At 43.0% G+C, this 16,129-nt stretch overlaps 2 protein-coding genes across 3 annotated transcripts; one reads left to right on the top strand and one right to left on the bottom strand.

Moving 5' to 3' along the window:
- The first annotated feature begins 747 nt into the window (after positions 1–747).
- Positions 748–8,582, top strand: LOC309705823 (ADP-ribosylation factor-binding protein GGA1-like). Of its 2 annotated transcripts, none has more exons than XM_082531830.1 (17): positions 748–847; positions 1,678–1,762; positions 2,121–2,196; positions 2,300–2,398; positions 2,512–2,635; positions 2,875–2,975; positions 3,078–3,158; positions 3,544–3,681; positions 3,789–3,870; positions 4,612–4,725; positions 4,838–4,993; positions 5,115–5,188; positions 5,285–5,472; positions 5,687–5,916; positions 6,025–6,194; positions 6,348–6,458; positions 6,997–8,582. In XM_082531830.1, exons 1-17 carry the CDS (start codon positions 805–807, stop codon positions 7,105–7,107), a joined length of 1,983 nt encoding a protein of 660 aa, XP_082387956.1. In that variant the 5' UTR covers positions 748–804; the 3' UTR covers positions 7,108–8,582. The 2 variants fall into 2 exon arrangements, with proteins under 2 accessions (XP_082387956.1, XP_082387957.1); XM_082531831.1 differs by having other exon boundaries at positions 827–917.
- LOC309705825 (putative ATP-dependent RNA helicase DDX17) lies at positions 8,305–15,691 on the bottom strand. Its single transcript, XM_082531834.1, has 13 exons — positions 15,305–15,691; positions 15,022–15,181; positions 14,829–14,925; positions 14,592–14,725; positions 14,420–14,485; positions 14,137–14,278; positions 13,833–13,993; positions 13,518–13,690; positions 13,278–13,388; positions 12,859–12,920; positions 12,633–12,692; positions 9,688–9,918; positions 8,305–9,467 (listed from the first exon to the last, which is right to left on the bottom strand). The coding sequence occupies exons 1-13, from the start codon at positions 15,352–15,354 to the stop codon at positions 9,043–9,045; spliced, it is 1,872 nt and encodes a 623-aa protein (XP_082387960.1). The 5' UTR covers positions 15,355–15,691; the 3' UTR covers positions 8,305–9,042.
- Positions 15,692–16,129: the final 438 nt, after the last annotated feature.

The following is a 16,129-nucleotide window of genomic DNA, read 5'->3' as shown; positions in this document are numbered from 1 at the left end:
CCATGTATCGTGAGATTTTGAGCCAAAACCTCCTTCCATCAGTGAGAACTCTGAAGATGAAACGAGGCTGGGTCTTCCAACATGACAATGATCCAAAACACACCGCCCGGGCAACAAAGGAGTGGCTCCGTAAGAAGCATTTGAAAGTCCTGGAGTGGCCTAGCCAGTCTCCAGACCTCAACCCCATAGAAAATCTGTGGCGGGAGTTGAAAGTCCGTGTTGCTCAGCGACAGCCCCAAAACATCACTGCTCTCGAGAAGATCTGCATGGAGGAATGGGCCAAAATACCAGCTACTGTGTGTGCAAACCTGGTAAAGACCTATAGTAAACGTTTGACCTCTGTTATTGCCAACAAAGGTTATGTTACAAAGTATTGAGTTGTATTTTTGTTATTGACCAAATACTTATTTTCCACCCTAATTTACGAATAAATTCTTTACAAATCCTACCATGTGGATTCATGGATTTTTTTTTTTTTCACATTCTGTCTCTCACAGTTGAAGTGTACCTCTGGTGCAAATTACTGACCTCAGTCATCATTTTAGGTGGGGGAACTTGCACAATCGGTAGCTGACTAAATACTTTTTTGCCCCACTGTAGTCAGAATTATGTATTGCATACCACATACCAAATATTATTAATTTTACTATATATATATATATATATATATATATAATACAGATGAGATAGATCCTTTACTTGATGTATTACAAATATCGTAGTGCTTTCTATGTCATTCAACTCTGTTTTCTACGTGTCCATCCACTTCTCGCGAGATCGAGGCACCACATAAATCTCGCAGTTATGGCTGCGCCTCCCGATGCAGAGAGTTTGGAGTCACGTATCAGTGAGTGTTTTAAACTTATTCTCCTGCGCCCGTGTTGTCCGGGGACCCCGACACTGAGAAGTTACTATCCGTGAGTTGTTGTAGATGACATGAAAACTCACCGTAGCTGCGTTTGTCCCGTTAGAGGGGACTCGGACCCCGCCGTAACACCCAGGATGCTAACCTAGCTGCGGAGCTCTACCTTCCAGCTGTCAACACAGCACAGACATGCTGGCTTTGGATTTACGACTCTATAGCTAAACCGGGATGCTGGGGGCAAGATCGTGGGACCCAGAATTTGCATTCACATAGGATAGACTGTGATTAAAGCAAACCTGTGACTTCGTGGAAAAGCTCGAGAAGACACTGACACGACTGTGACTGTCGACAGCAAGCTAGCTAACCTTACACTCAGTTAGCACCTGTCCCATGTAGTCTGCTTGATGACATGCTGGGATACACTTCTAGCCTGCTTAGTCCAAGTTTTGTACATTACAACCTTTATGTTTAGTGAAAGACCTCATGCACTCCGTGGCCAGTATGTTAAATATTTGTAGTTCTTTTATGAACATAGCATAAACGTCCAAAAATGATTAATAAAGGTTGTAATGTTTACTTAAACTGCCACAAAGAAGCGTTTTAGAGGCATTTTGGCGGCTATATTTAGGCTGTGTCGCTGTGCTTATATTTCATTAGTTTTATATGGGTGTAATTAACTGAAGGAAGATACTAGGACATTATAACAACTCGCAGTAACAAAATCCGAAAACATAAGCATTTAAGCATAAAAAATAATAAGATTCGGAAAGGTTGGTAACATTTATACATTTTTATGTGATATCCCATTTCAGACAGAGCCACAAATCCACTAAACAGAGACACAGACTGGAGTAGCATCCATGCCTTCTGTGACCAGCTCAACAATGAGTTGGAGGGGTAAGAGCTGGCCCCAGGGCCAAGACATTATTTACACATCATTACATAATTATAGTCTTACTGAGCCTTGTGATCATGTCTTCAGAGATATGTTCATCTTTTCTACAAAAGGACAGTTTTTCTTCTACAACATTGGTAACTGTAGCTATATCAACACATATATTATGCCAATTTCTAGTTGTTTTTGAAAATGGCAAGGGTAATAGAAATTGAGCACAGATTTTTTTTTTGTTGTTGTTGTTGTTGTTTTTGTTTGTTTAGGAAAGAGCTTTTGTCAGCAGTCATTTTAGAATTTTGAATAATTTTATGCATCATTTATTTTAAATAAACCACCCCCAAAAATGTGACATGTTCATAGACCGCAGCTGGCCACCAGGCTCCTGGCCCACAAGATCCAGTCTCCACAAGAGTGGGAGGCCATGCAGGCATTACTTGTAAGTTCAGATCAGAATCAGGATCTGTTCAGTTATTTTCAGATGCTTTAGTTTCAGCTTTTGCCATTTTTAGATTTTTTTTTTCCTACCCTTCAATTTCAAGGTCCTGGAGACTTGTATGAAAAACTGCGGGAAAAGGTTTCACAGTGAAGTGGGCAAATTCCGTTTTCTCAATGAACTCATCAAAGTTGTTTCTCCCAAGGTAGGACTTTAGGTCTCTTTGTGTCTGTGCCTCTTTGATACAGGTCTTTTTTTTCCTTCTCTCTTGTTGTTGAGCTTTTTGTGCAAATGACCTGGGTTTCATCTCCAATTTAGTACCTTGGAACACGGTCCCCTGAGCCAGTTAAGATAAAAGTTTTGGAGTTGATCTATAGCTGGACTTTGGCGTTACCAGATGAAGCCAAGATTTCAGACGCTTATCAAATGCTGAAAAAACAAGGTAAGAGTCGATCTGTCATTTGATGAATCCTGTCAAAACCCATTTTTAAAGAGTAATTATGCTGAACTTGAAGATGAAGATGCTGTAATAGAGTTGAACATTTGGAGCTGAAAATTAAAGTAATAGGCCCACGTGGATAAAATGCCTTACGTTGTAACAGATGAGGTAAATCAACTAATGAAAATGATTAGACACATTTAAATAACTCAACACCTTCATGTTCTCTGCTTGTTAATCAGGTATTGTTAAACAAGATCCTGAGCTGCCACCTGACAAGCTACTCAACCTTCCTCCACCCAGACCCAAGAATGCTATTTTTGAAGATGAAGAGAAATCCAAAGTAAGGACTTTCGTACTAAAATATATGAATGAGTTATGTAGATGTGATGAACTAGCATCTGATGTTCTTCCTCATGTGAACTCTGACTTTCTACTTTGTCAGATGTTGTCTCGCCTATTGAACAGCTCGCACCCCGAAGACCTCAAAGCCGCCAACAAACTCATTAAGGAAATGGTCCAAGAGGTAAACACTCTTTCCTTTTCCTTCCTATTTTCTTCACCACATTCATTCGGTGCAGCGATGTGTGATTTTTAGGAACAGGAGTAAAATGGTGCACTCAGAGCGGAGCAATAACTGAAAGAGGAAATTGGGAAATTGCCCTGTGGGTGTTTCCGTCTTTTGTACTCATTTCATGTCTAACAGGAATTAGTCTTTGCTCTCATCCATGAACCTGAACTGATTTCTCCCTGACCTTGCTGCGCTCTTGCTTTACTGCCTCTGGCTGTGTTTGTTGTGTTACAGGTCACCACAGTTTGGACTGTTCATGACTGTTTCCTACATGTGCACTTGCTTTTGGCCAAAACCCGGTATGTGTGCAGTTTGTGAGTTTGTGTCTCGTTGGTTTTAGGATCAGAGGCGTGCAGAGAAGGTGTCAAAGCGGGTGAATGCCATTCAGGAGGTAAAGGAGAGCGTCACTTTACTGACCCAGCTTCTGCAGGACTACGACAGCACGGCTACGGATCAGAGCAATGCTGAACTCATTCAGGTGAGAAAAAGACAGATGCTTTAAATCAAAAGATCACACTGTAAATCAACCTGAAGCCATCTCCATTTAAAGTATTTTTTAACGTGGCGTGTGTGCTGTGTGGTCAGGACCTGTATCAGCGCTGTGAGAAAATGAGGCCAACACTGTTCAGACTGGCAAGTGACACGGAGGACAACGACGAGGCTCTGGGTGAGCTTAGTTATTATTCATCCGCCACTGAATAGGAGCTCTCTCCTTTTTTTCCACTATCATATCACTCAAGTGATGGATGGAATGAAAAGTGAGGGAATGGTGATGGAATGAGGAAGTAAGGGAAATTTTTCAAAGGAAGCTACCAAAGAAAAAGTGAGGAAAGTAGACACAGGGACAAATGTTTGTAGTGAGTTGTATAAGAGGCTGGACACTGTGGAATGAGAAAAAAGGTTTGTACCGACTGACTGGACGGAGCGATCGACCTGGAAAGGGTGTGAGTCAGGTTAGGGGAAATGTCCTAACAAGTGAAGAGTGTGTTGAGAAGATGGAAGGAGTACTTTGAGGAGCTGATGAATGTAGAAAATGGGAGACAGAGAGGAGGAAGTGAGGGCAACTATGAAGAGTTGGTCCAGATGACATAATTGTGGAGGTGTAGAGATGTCTAGGAAAGAGAGAAGTGGAGTTTTTGACCACACAACCCTGGACAGTGAGGTCGGATCTCAGAGGAATGGAGAAGTGTTCTTGCTTTTTCAAGAACAAGGGTGACCTATAGATGGTCTAAAAAAATCTCTCTCATAGTATTTCTTTTTTTTAAAGAAATAAAGTGATGGTTTCTATTAGCGCATGAATTTATTTTTCTTTTTTGGTTCAACAGTTTATGAGCAGTCTTTCTAACAGAGGCAGGCGATTCTGATTAAATCCAGTGATAAGGATGAGCACTTTGTCATCTTTCCTCAGCGGAGATCCTGCAGGCCAACGACAGCCTGACTCAAGTCATCAACCTGTACAAGCAGCAGGTGAAAGGGGAGATTGTAAATGGAAACAACACATTAAACACACAGAAACAAACCGGTGGGTGAAGCTTTGAACACTAAAGAAGCCAAAAAGATTTTACTGTGTTACAATGAGCTGTCTAAAAGAATCTTTTAGTGAAGGATCAACAGTACTGATGGATTTCTCACAGGAGGAGGCACAGCGCTGCTAGATCTGTCAGGATTGGACACGTCACCACAGTCGCCGCCTTCCTTCCCAGAGTTTCCCACTCCCACAGACAGCCTAAACCCTCCCTCACATGGGGACATGGGGATTAGTCTCCTTGATGACGAACTCATGTCGCTTGGTAATAAAACACGTCAGACAGGCGTATGTAGCATACAACTTAAATCTCAGAGTCCTGAATGGAAACTGAGGGAAAGAAAACTTTTGTTCCTAAATACTACAACACTTTGCACCTCACACAGGTTTAAGTGAAGGAACACACACCTCTAACCCCGCCTCACAGCCTGAGGACTCCACCGCATGGGACTCGTTTCAGGTGAGCGGTGGAGAAAATCTATTATTGCATCTGTGAAGCTCTCATATTTTTTTCCTGTACTCATTTTTTCTATTTATTTATTTTTTAAACTTTCAGTCCTCTGACAGCATAGATACAGATATCGCAACTGCGCCCAGTCTCCTTTTGAGTCCAGATCCGCCTCCCCACTCTCAGCCTCTTTCATCTGGCTCCACTCCTGGGAACTCTGCCTTGGATGAACTGGACCTGCTGGGAAAAACCCTGCTGCAGCAGTCTCTACCTCCAGAGGGCCTGCAGGTCAAATGGTACCTAACAGGATTTGAGCACGATCACATTTTTGCTGAATTCATAGGAAAAGGCTTCTAGATGGCCATAATACTTTTGTAGTTTTGTAGTTTGGACAGCATCAACATTGAGTCAGGAGTTGGTTAAACTACCGTTTCTGGGAAAAGCAGATCAAAATCATTTAAGAGCTCAGAGCAAAAGTTGACGCAGAGTTGCTCATTCTTCTTCTCTAAGGGACAAGCAGCAGTCTAAACCGACTCTGAGAGACCTCCAGAACAAGACCGGGACAAACATCGCTCCAAATCCAATTCCAGCTTTTACCGCTGAACCTCCTGCACCTGTTCCCAACTCCCAGCCCAGCCTTAAAGCCACACTGCTGGATGTGTCTCCCTCTCACACTGAGGCTTCTTCTGCAGACGTTTCTCTGACTGACGTTTTTGTACCCTTAGAATCCATTAAGCCCAGTAAGTAAACGAGATCACTTATTGGTTTTATACCAAGGAAGCTTGTTTGGTTTTGAGTGTTTTGGGTATATGATGAACTAATTTCCTTTCTGTCCTGTCTTTCTGCAGGTAGTCTGTTACCTGTAACTGTGTTTGACAGCCACAGTCTGCGGGTTCTCTTTCACTTTGCTCGCGACTCTCCTCCGTCTCGACCCGATGTTCTGGTGGTGATTATCTCCATGCTTTCGTCAGCCCCTGTGCCTGTCACAAACATAAACTTCCAGACTACTGCTCCAAAGGTCAGCACTGATATAGTCCAAGGCCTTTGTCCCCTCTGTCAGATGGAGTAAATGAGATCCACAGCTGCTGATTTAGTGTCTCAGTTAAAAAAAAAGAAAAAAGAGAGAGAAACAAAACAAAACCCTAATGTTGTTTTTATTTATCAACTGCAGACGATGGCCGTGAAGCTGCAGCCCCCGTCAGGGACGGAGCTCCCCGCTTTTAACCCCATCCTCCCTCCTGCTGCTGTCACACAGATCTTGCTGCTAGCAAATCCAAACAAGGTAGGTCCGGATATTTCACAGAATAGATAGAAATGTCCTTGTGATGTCTGGCTGAGCAAAGGCCAGAAAAAAAGAGCCTTTAAACTGTTCAGCAATAGATAAGTGCAGCATATTTTCAGTGCTGATTATCTTGGCCAAGGTTGGAAAAAAGAATTACAGATCTAGAAAAATGAAGCCCCAACTTAATTTAATGAGAAAGCAGAATTAAACACAAGCTTGAAAGCAACTCTGCACTGGGCTGTACCCCATTTAATTATTTCTTTGGACTGTTCTTTTTGTACAGCATTCCACTTTTTAGCCTTTTAAAAACAAGAAGTTAAAAGAAATCCCTATCCCAAAATTATTTTGACATTCATGCCCATGATTAATGAATTTTAACAAAAACTACAGATGTGACAGAAAATAAGGAAAAGCATAATGGGTCCATTTGAATCCCGTCATCTGATGGGAAGGTCAAGGAGCCTGTCATTCCTCTTGTCCCAGAGCATTAATCCAAGCTGTCATACTTAGCCTCTCTCTGCATGTGTTTGTGTCTCAGGAGAAAGTGAAGCTGCAGTACAGATTAACCTTCACCATGGGAGAGCAGGAGCACAGCGAGAGCGGCAGTCTAGAACAGTTTCCGCCTCCGGAGAAATGGGGGAACCTATAGCATTTAAACACAACCACAACCTGACAGACTTTCTGCTCTCAGACTCGCCCCCACCCCCTAAACTGACTCCTGGGCTGGAGGCCTGCTGAAACCTTTTTCCTTTGCAGTCATGTTGTACTTTCTTTGACTGGTATTGATTGTGTTCCTCTGATTACACTCATGCGCAGTCAGTGTAATGTGTGTACGCTTTGCTATAACAAGTCACGTGTCTAGGTCTAGTCTGCTGTATGTGGTTGCTTAAACAAACCTGCAACAGCTGCTTCATAGTTGTTGCAGTTGTTTTTTTTTTCTTTCTTTGTTTTTTTTAAACACAGTGCTACAAAGGAAGTAAACTACAACAACTGTGTGCATATTAGGTTATTTGGTGTACTTTATTTTTCACCTCAGGCAGTCGAAATCCATTATCAGCTGTTTACCTTCACATCAGCATGCTGCGGTCGGTGAAAAATGGGACACAGTGCTTGCAAAACCCAACGTCAACACAAAGCGACTCTTAAGTTTGCAAAACGAGGCTGAACTGAATCAACTTGTTGTGGTGTCTGTTTACGTTGATTGCTTTTCTTTCACATTGACTGAGTGCACTTTGTGATCACAGAGAATGATTGTTTTAACACTTTTGTTTTTCTAGCTGACCCCTCGAATCTTGTGTAATGAACAAAATTTACTGTTAACATCAAAGCTGTGTATTTTCTGCCATATGTGCCTATTTTGCAGTTCTAATATTATTTAAAGTTCAGTTTTCTTTTTCTCATCTGTTACATGTTTGTCATCTGAGGCGTGCAGATTCAGATACGTATTAATATAGTCATCTTTAATACGCTATGAGTTCAATTTTGAGATTAGTTTGACATTTGAGTTGTTGTGTAAGCATTTATTCGGAAAAATGGAAAACTTGAGCATATGCAAACTGAGCTGCACTCCGGTGCTCTGAGCGCGGTGTCCGTCTCAGACGTGTTCAGATCGTTTCTACAATCTGCGATGCATGACAGCCATGCTGAACACTTCCTCCCACAGGATCCCGATCACATTCCACTGCACTAATTTCCAGTAAGACTGCTTTGTTAAATGCCAGATATAGCAGTTCTGTTATGTACATTTGAAATGTGTGAGAGCATAACACTGGTAAAATGGGGAAATAAAATTTATTCTTGGTGATCAAAAGAAGTGTTCAAGTGTTTACAGAAACACACAAACATGTCCTGTACACCAAAGAACTTTATTAAACATGAAAAACAAATTTAAAAAGGGGACTTACTGTTTGCTAGGAAATCTCATTCATCACTGCTGCAAAGACCAGACCACACTGGTGATCCTCTAAACAGGTAAGCCTCAGGAGATTTGTTAGTAAATACAAACTTAGAAATCACTAGTTGGTAAGGCCTCAATTTGCACCTACATAATGAGATCGAGGTAAAGCTCAAAGAAAAACACTCCAATGTGGTAAAGGTTTTTAACCCACTTTTTTTTTTTTTTTTTGTTTTTTTTTAAAATCACATCAGGATCTGTTTTTAATATTTCAGAAGGATTTTTTTGGCTTCCAACAATGATCTGAAACAGAAAAAACAAAATTAACTTCAACACCTACCTTTGCCATACCTACACAGAAAATAACACTATCAACCTCTTGGAAGTAGCTCACAAAGAGATTCACAATACAAAACAGCAGCTTTGCTTTTTTCCATCCAATACAGCTGCAACAAACTAAGCTAAACGAACACAGAATTGCTTTAAACCAACTTTAAGCTGAAAAAAAAAGTTTTCCACGCAAACACCTGAAGCCAGTCGAAAACTAATGTTGAAGAAATGAAGATCTCTCAGTCAACTAAAACATGCTTTTAACTGGAATGTTGGAAGAGCGATAAAATGAAAAATTCAACACAAATCTGCCCGGGTGTAGTTTGTGTTGTGCTGTGTAACACTGATGCACATACGACATCATTTCCTCCCAGACAGAGATGCCGGAGGAGGCGCAAACTGGAATGGCGAGTGCCCCATCAAACCCATCATAGGCTGCGGAGGGTTGAACTGCTGAGCCATTAGAGGCTGAGGGCCTGATGAAGGAGGTGGGGCATTCCCCGCAGCGCTGCCTGCTGAGCTGGAGCCACCTCTGGAGCTGCTGTTATTCTGGTACTGGTCATAGGAGCCGGAGCTATAACTACGTCCTCCATCCCTGCTGCTGCGATCTCTGTAAGAAGAAGATTGATCCCCATCCCGGTTGTTTCCGCCGCGGCTGTAGCTGCTGCCACGGCCATCCTTTGAGCTGCTGCCCCCACCAGCAGAACGCATCCGACGATCACACTCATCCTGGTACATCATGTTGGGATTGTTTGAATTGGAGTTGCGGAAACGGGAACGGCCACCTGGGAATTAAAAGTTGTAATGAAACTGCTAGCTCATTCATTTACCCAAGCATTTGTTTATGTGATCAATCACTTGCACCCTTAAATACAGTCAATCTATCCTTCACATACTACCAAAGCTCATCCCCATTTAGGCAAATCAATAAAGACTCTTCTGTGGTGCAGAGAGCTCAGCAGTTAAACGGTTTAAGCAACACATGATGCTTAAACCGTTCCTCACCTCCTCCGCTGCGTCCACTGTCGGCCAGCTGCAGCAGTTTGGGATTGATCGCCTGCCGGGCTTCCTCCAGGACCCGGATCAGCTCTCGGGCCTGCCGGAGGTTCCCCGGAGTGAAAAAGGTGTAAGCGGTGCCTTTGTTAGTGCTGCGAGCTGTACGCCCGATGCGGTGGATATAATCCTCGGATGAGTTAGGGTAGTCATAGTTGATGACAAACTTGACATCCTCCACATCTTTGGCAGCAGGGGAGAAGAGGTCAGTAACAGGGAGGGAAAAGATGCAAACAGAAGTCAGATCAAAACTAACGCTAATTGACTTTTACATTATTTTGAGTGTTCATTAATTTTGTCTTTTAAAATGGGAACAGTCACACAGACAATAACTGCAAGACACCCATCGTCCTCTGAAAGCATCACTTACCAGTCAAATCATCGGCTATTTGTACTCTGCACGCATTTAGAAAATGACCTAACGTGCCAATTAGAAAAACAAATAATGTAGCAGAGAAATAAAGTATGTGCACACATGAAAACAGGTTACATGCAGTCAAATATAAGCTGCAAAAATAAGGAAAAAGTTGCAGTATGAGAATTTGGATAAACATTAAAAAAGAAACAAATTTTCAAAGGCTGTGACCCTAAAATTAAATATATAATGTAGAGAAATTTCTGACAGAAAAGATTAACTCAAAGTTAAGAGGTCTGTTTCTCATTACAGTTGATGAAGGGCTCAGAAAACGCTGCTGATTAGAGAAAATGGACGTCTTGTTTTGGAAGCATAATGACAAAGACTGGCGGAGGAGGAAAAATAGGGAAGGGGGAAGGGTTAGGTACAGTACTTACCCTGTAATCAGAGATTTAGGGATTTCCCTCTCTGTCCCCCCACCCATCACCAGTCATGGGAGGTCTGCAGGGGTAGGAGGAGAGCGCACCGGACAAATGCAGTCCCTTCTCCAACCTCGCCACTCCTCCACAACCCTCCCAAAGCTGGAAGCTGTCTGGGCCAGAGCTCCAGCTGGACTGTGCTGGGTTGCGGTCTTACCCTACTCCTAACTGTGCTTCTTCGTGTGTCCTAGCCGTGATCGGCCTGGAACCATTACTGCTGGGCTTATGTATGTTTCTAGAGGAAGAGGTCAGTGGAGAGGCCTTCTAGATTCTTTTATGTCAACTTCAAGGATCTCGTATCCTTGCCATTTTTTAGATTACAAAGAAGTGGTGATACTAACTTCTAATTAAGAGATTGGTTAGTGAAAGAAGTAGATTTTTTCGAACGGGCTTTGACTAGTGCTGCTTGCTCCAAATGCCTCCTAGGTCACGTCAAAGGGCAGTGGTATTACCGAGCCCAGCTTTTCAATTTTCGTAACAAGAAACAGACACTAAAGGAGGGAGGACGTTCTCTTTAAGAGAGATTTGGGAGTGGGCTCTGCCAGGGAATGTGCTCTAGTTCTTATGATGGTATTTAGAAAGTCTGACCTGGTGATCTGGTGTGATGTATACAAAGACAACAGGCCAAGGAGTTCAAGACAAAGGGGAAAGTGAAAGCTGTGGGTTCAGGGATAGAGGTGAAAGGGACAAAAACGGACAAGTCAGAAATGTTTAAAGGCAAACAAATAGATAAATAAGAGACCAAAATGAGGGGGGGGGGGGTAGTGAAAAAAAGAAGAAGAGAAGGAGGGATGAGAGAGAAACAGGCAGACAAATTAAGAAAGACAGAATAAAAAGGAAGGAGAGTGAAAAGGAGGGAGACTGATCACAGTGAGGTGGCTCCTCCAGGACTCCTGCCAGCCAGGACCAGACATGACGTCCTCAGAGGGAGAGGTTGGCCTGGACAGCCAGTGGTGGGGGTGGTGTTGGGGGCTGGCATCAGGGGGCAGTTCAGAGGGAAAGTCTCCAGAATAGCCGCCCGTGCCCGGCTCGGCTGCTTTCCACCCTCATTTCCTGGCAGGTGTTTCTGTCTTTATCGTCTTGTGACACACCACTGCAGCACATCTTCACAAAACTGTTTTCTATTTAAGTGCATTAGCTGAAAGTTCAAATTTAGGCACAATTTTATGAGTTTGTTATTGAATGGACTTGAATCTCCTCGAGGACTTTACGGGAAAGTTTTCTTAATCCGTTACAGCCGTTAGATTGAATACCGGCTGTGAATATGAGTGAATGTTATCAGCAAGTGCTTTGGGTTCATCCCTCTGTTGATGGCATGCCAAATAAGAGTCCAGCCTCCTCCACGCCCCCTTCTTCGCCCTCGAGCATACGATCAAATTTTGGAAGCCCAGCGGCACCCTGCGCTTGCCACTCCCTCCCCGCCCGTCATCACCCAGGCTGCCAGTGTCCTGGAAGGCGGGGGGAGAGCTTCATTAGCGGGCTCTTTGTTAAGTTTTCAGCAGAGACGGCCGTGTCTGGGAATCAGATTAATCAGGCTGTCTTTCTCCCCAAGACAGCTTTCGATTTGTCATGCCTAGGTCCGGCTGCAGGCTCCCGAGAGCCTGTGTGCTTCTAGTTGCCAGAAGAGAGACTTGAAACAAAAACAACACAAATAAACAAAATGAAAAGAAAACAAATGAACACAGAATTAGGTTCAAAGTTGGACTGTTGTGCTGTAAGGGGCTGCTTGGCTAGCCTCTCCCCTTACATCGTCACACTTCATTCAACATCAATCCTTCGTTCGGCTTTCTTAGTGTTTCTTTAATAAAGCAAAGAGACTTCAGTGTCTGGAGGAAAGCCTGCTTCAATGACATACTTCTTAGATACACACTTTATCTGAGAAGCAGCGCATGTGTTTGTGGTTGGCCTTTGATAAATTTACTGTGAATAAAAATGCAGACAACAGCCAGATCAATATATACTGATCATTATCATTCTAAATACTGAAGAGGGAAATATATTGCATGTATGTGGGGCTATACTTAGGAAATTACTTGCTTTATACTTGAGCACACATGACATACCAAGCCCACGTGAGGCGACGTCAGTAGCAATGAGGATGGGTGCTTTGCCACTCCGAAACTCTGCAACATGAGATGAATAAGAGGTGATTAGGATCAGCTAATTAATTTAATTCAGTTCAGTTTGTATAATTATGCAAGCAGAGCCAACACATGGTTCAGGGCAGCACAACACAACAGTACAAAGAACTGTCGTACAATGAAATGTCAGTGAGTGTGTTTATTGTACCTGATAATACCCAGTCTCTCTCTGGCTGACTCTTGTCACCATGAATACACATCGCTGGCCACCTAGAAGACAAATCAGCAACTTTAACAGTGCGTCTGTGTGTCTCTGCTCTTTTGATTTTCTCTACAACCACTCATTTGATGTACTACAAACCAGTGATGGGCAATTCAAGCAAAAGTACAATTCAATATTTACAGTGGACCAATTTGACAAGTCTTCAATTATTGCTCCTAAATGACTGTGCTTAGCTAAGGCTGTGGAATAGCTTAAAAAGCTCCAATAGCTCCAGTCCATATACACACTCCAGTGTTAAACTGCCCAACTTCAGCATAGATCATACCACTGGGTGACATCATGGTGTCCATTCTTTATTACAGTCTGCAGTTAAAACAGATGCTGGGATGAGTTGGTATATTCACCCGTCACGTCTCATCCTACGTGTCAGGTCATCACACCGTTTCTTGGTCTCAACGAAGATGATGGTCTTGTTTTCCTTCTCAGCCATAATCTCTTCCATCAGCTGGATAAGCCTGAGAAAAGCAAAAGAAGCAAATGCATTATAATTAAAGGGATGTAAACGCACACATCAAACACAGCAGATGCTGTTATTATTAACGTGAGAAGTTAATTCCTATGTGACCAGATCACCAAACTCTTACTTTTGGTCCTTTTCGCTCTCCACGCAAACGTCAACAATTTGAAGGATGTTGTGGTTAGCGCTGAGCTCCAGAGCTCCAACATTGATCTGGACATAGTCCTTCAGGAAGTCCTCTGCCAGTTGGCGAACTTCTTTAGGCCAGGTAGCGCTCCACATCAGAGTCTGTCTGTCCGGCTGGGCAAGAGAACCCACCAAATAAAAAACTATACACTAAAACAGCTTTGACTTCAAACATAAGAGTAAGCAGCAGAAAACAGAAAAACAAAGAAAAAACCCCAAAAAGACAGAGATACAGCCTTTGAGTATTAGCTTTTACCCTGATCTGATCCACAATTTTGCGTATCTGTGGTTCGAAACCCATGTCCAGCATGCGGTCAGCCTCATCCAGAACTAGGTATGTGCAGCGCCGCAGGTTGGTCTTTCCAGCTTCTAGGAAGTCAATGAGACGACCCGGAGTGGCGATGCAGATCTCAACGCCTGGACAAGACAATGTTAGCATGTTTCAGTATGTAATATAATCAGTTAAACTGAAAATAAATAAGTTACAGACTAATCGAAAGTGGTTCTCAAAAGGACACAACTGTATGGTTGCATGCTCTAGTAGTCTTAGTAGTCTTCACCTCTCTCCAAGTCTCGTATTTGAGGTCCCTTGGGAGCACCGCCGTACACACAAGTGCTTTTGATGCGTGATGACTTTCCATAGTCATATGCCACCTGCTGGACCTGCTGAGCTAGTTCTCTCGTGGGGGCCAACACCAAGCACTGCACAGCACATATATAAAGCCACATCAATCCTCTCTTTAGTGTTTTAGTTTTATGTTGTGCTTTGAGGTCTTTAATATAATTAGGTTATTCCAAGGCAGACTACTCAGTGATTAGTGCTCTCCTTTTCTCTTCACGTACAATGGGTCCATCTCCACGCTCCAAGTAGGGCTGATGATTGATGTGCACGATTGCAGGCAGGAGATACTGAAAGAAGAAAAATATGGAAGACTGGTTCAGTCTTCTTTCACATCTTTCACCTGTGAAATTCATCTGTGTGGTGCGTACAGGTGAAGAGGAAGACACATCTCACCGATAAAGTCTTCCCAGAACCCGTCTGAGCAATGCCCACCATGTCTCTCCCACTGAGTGCCAGAGGGAAACCTTGAGCCTGAATGGCTGTTGGTTCCTTGAAGTTTTGCTGCATCAGTACATCCATTACATATTCTAGTTGGAAGAAGCAAAAATAAGGGACGATAAAGTATCTGGTTATGTATGTCTGCAAACTGTCCACAGTGCTGCAAGTGTATCCATGAGTGCATGTGCTTACGAGGAAACTGTGCATGATGGAAGCTGGTGACAGGTTTTGGGCAGCCTGAGCCTCGGACTGTGATTTCTTTCTTTCTGCGATACTCCTCAACATCATACTGAGAGCAAAGAGAAGAAAAGCAACAAGTGAAGACAGACAAAACAACACAACAGGTGCAGCTGAAGGTCAGACTGTGACATGACGGACATAATACCTGGCTCATTCGCTGCACTTCGGAATTTTCATTATAGAAGTTTTTCTCAAATTTAGGAAGCTCATTCAGGTCCCATCTCTTCTTTCGTAAGCGTTCCCCAGGATTCCGAAACTTCTTACCCGGGGGTGGTCCTCCTCTGCTTGATCCGAATCGGGGATTGCTGGAATATGACAACGAACTGTAAGGTCAATGCAACCGCTGCTAGTCACAATAAAAACATATAATAGGGTTTTATGATAACTAACTAGCATTAGCTGACAAGCTAACTTAGCAGTCCTCTTACCCTCTGTCACGACCACGGTCTCGGTCTCTGTCTCCGTAAGAACCTCTCATTTTGAGGGCTCTTATTAAGTTTTGCTAATGGACCTTTATCTTCTACAGGTTGTACGGCTTTTGCTTACAGATACTTTTTCTGGCCTTGCTTGAAAACTCCAGAAGCTTCACTCGGCGAGACCGTGAATTAGCTTGGAAAACTGACTAAATCAAAAATAAATTAAAATGTCGTCTTCGTAAATGCCTGCTGAAAAGTTAAGTAGCACAACCCGCCATATTTCCGTTGTGACAAGCGTCGTTAGGGTTGCAATAGTAATAAGACGCAGGAGATGGTTGTGTTGTTGTTAGCTTAACACAGAACCGGAAGCTGCTGTGACTGGCTGGCGGCTGGATAAGCCCCGCCCCCATACTGTGAGTGACATATTCATGGCACGCGTACGTCTGTTTACTTACTTGGCCATTTATTAAACAGCTTTGGAAACTTAATGCAATACACTCACTGGCCAGTTCACGTGGTCAGCTGCTCCTTAAAACAAACAGGCCATCAAGATGAGCCGCTGAACTACAAACCGAGCTTTAGAATTGAAGGCAATTTAAGTGACTTGGAAGATGACATGGTTGTTGCTTCCAGTCGGGCTAATCTGAGTATATCAGAAAATAGTGAAATATTACGTTTTTCCCACGTCTCTAGGGTTTACAGAGAATGGTCTGAGAAAGAGAGGGAGGGGGGCATAACTACTAAATACCAAAAGTTGAGTAAAAAACAAAAACTGTCCAAAACATTACTTGAACAATCGTCTTTCTGTCAATGGTGTTTGCAGGGGTTCTAATATTC

The sequence above is a fragment of the Aulonocara stuartgranti genome (assembly GCF_965226115.1).
Source record: "Aulonocara stuartgranti genome assembly, chromosome: 4".
NCBI lineage: Eukaryota > Metazoa > Chordata > Actinopteri > Cichliformes > Cichlidae > Aulonocara > Aulonocara stuartgranti.
This window is presented reverse-complemented; position numbering and strand designations above follow the sequence as displayed.

Coding starts and splice junctions, on each gene's coding strand:
- LOC309705825 (XM_082531834.1), bottom strand. CDS start 15,354: ATGAGAGGTTCTTACGGAGACAGAGACCGAGACCGTGGTCGTGACAGA. Junction 15,182..15,304: donor GACCGTGGTCGTGACAGAGG/GTAAGAGGACTG, acceptor GTCATATTCCAG/CAATCCCCGATTCGGATCAA. Junction 13,691..13,832: donor AAATTGTGGATCAGATCAGG/GTAAAAGCTAAT, acceptor TCTCTTGCCCAG/CCGGACAGACAGACTCTGAT.
- LOC309705823 (XM_082531830.1), top strand. CDS start 805: ATGGCTGCGCCTCCCGATGCAGAGAGTTTGGAGTCACGTATCA. Junction 848..1,677: donor GAGTTTGGAGTCACGTATCA/GTGAGTGTTTTA, acceptor ATCCCATTTCAG/ACAGAGCCACAAATCCACTA. Junction 3,682..3,788: donor GCAATGCTGAACTCATTCAG/GTGAGAAAAAGA, acceptor CTGTGTGGTCAG/GACCTGTATCAGCGCTGTGA.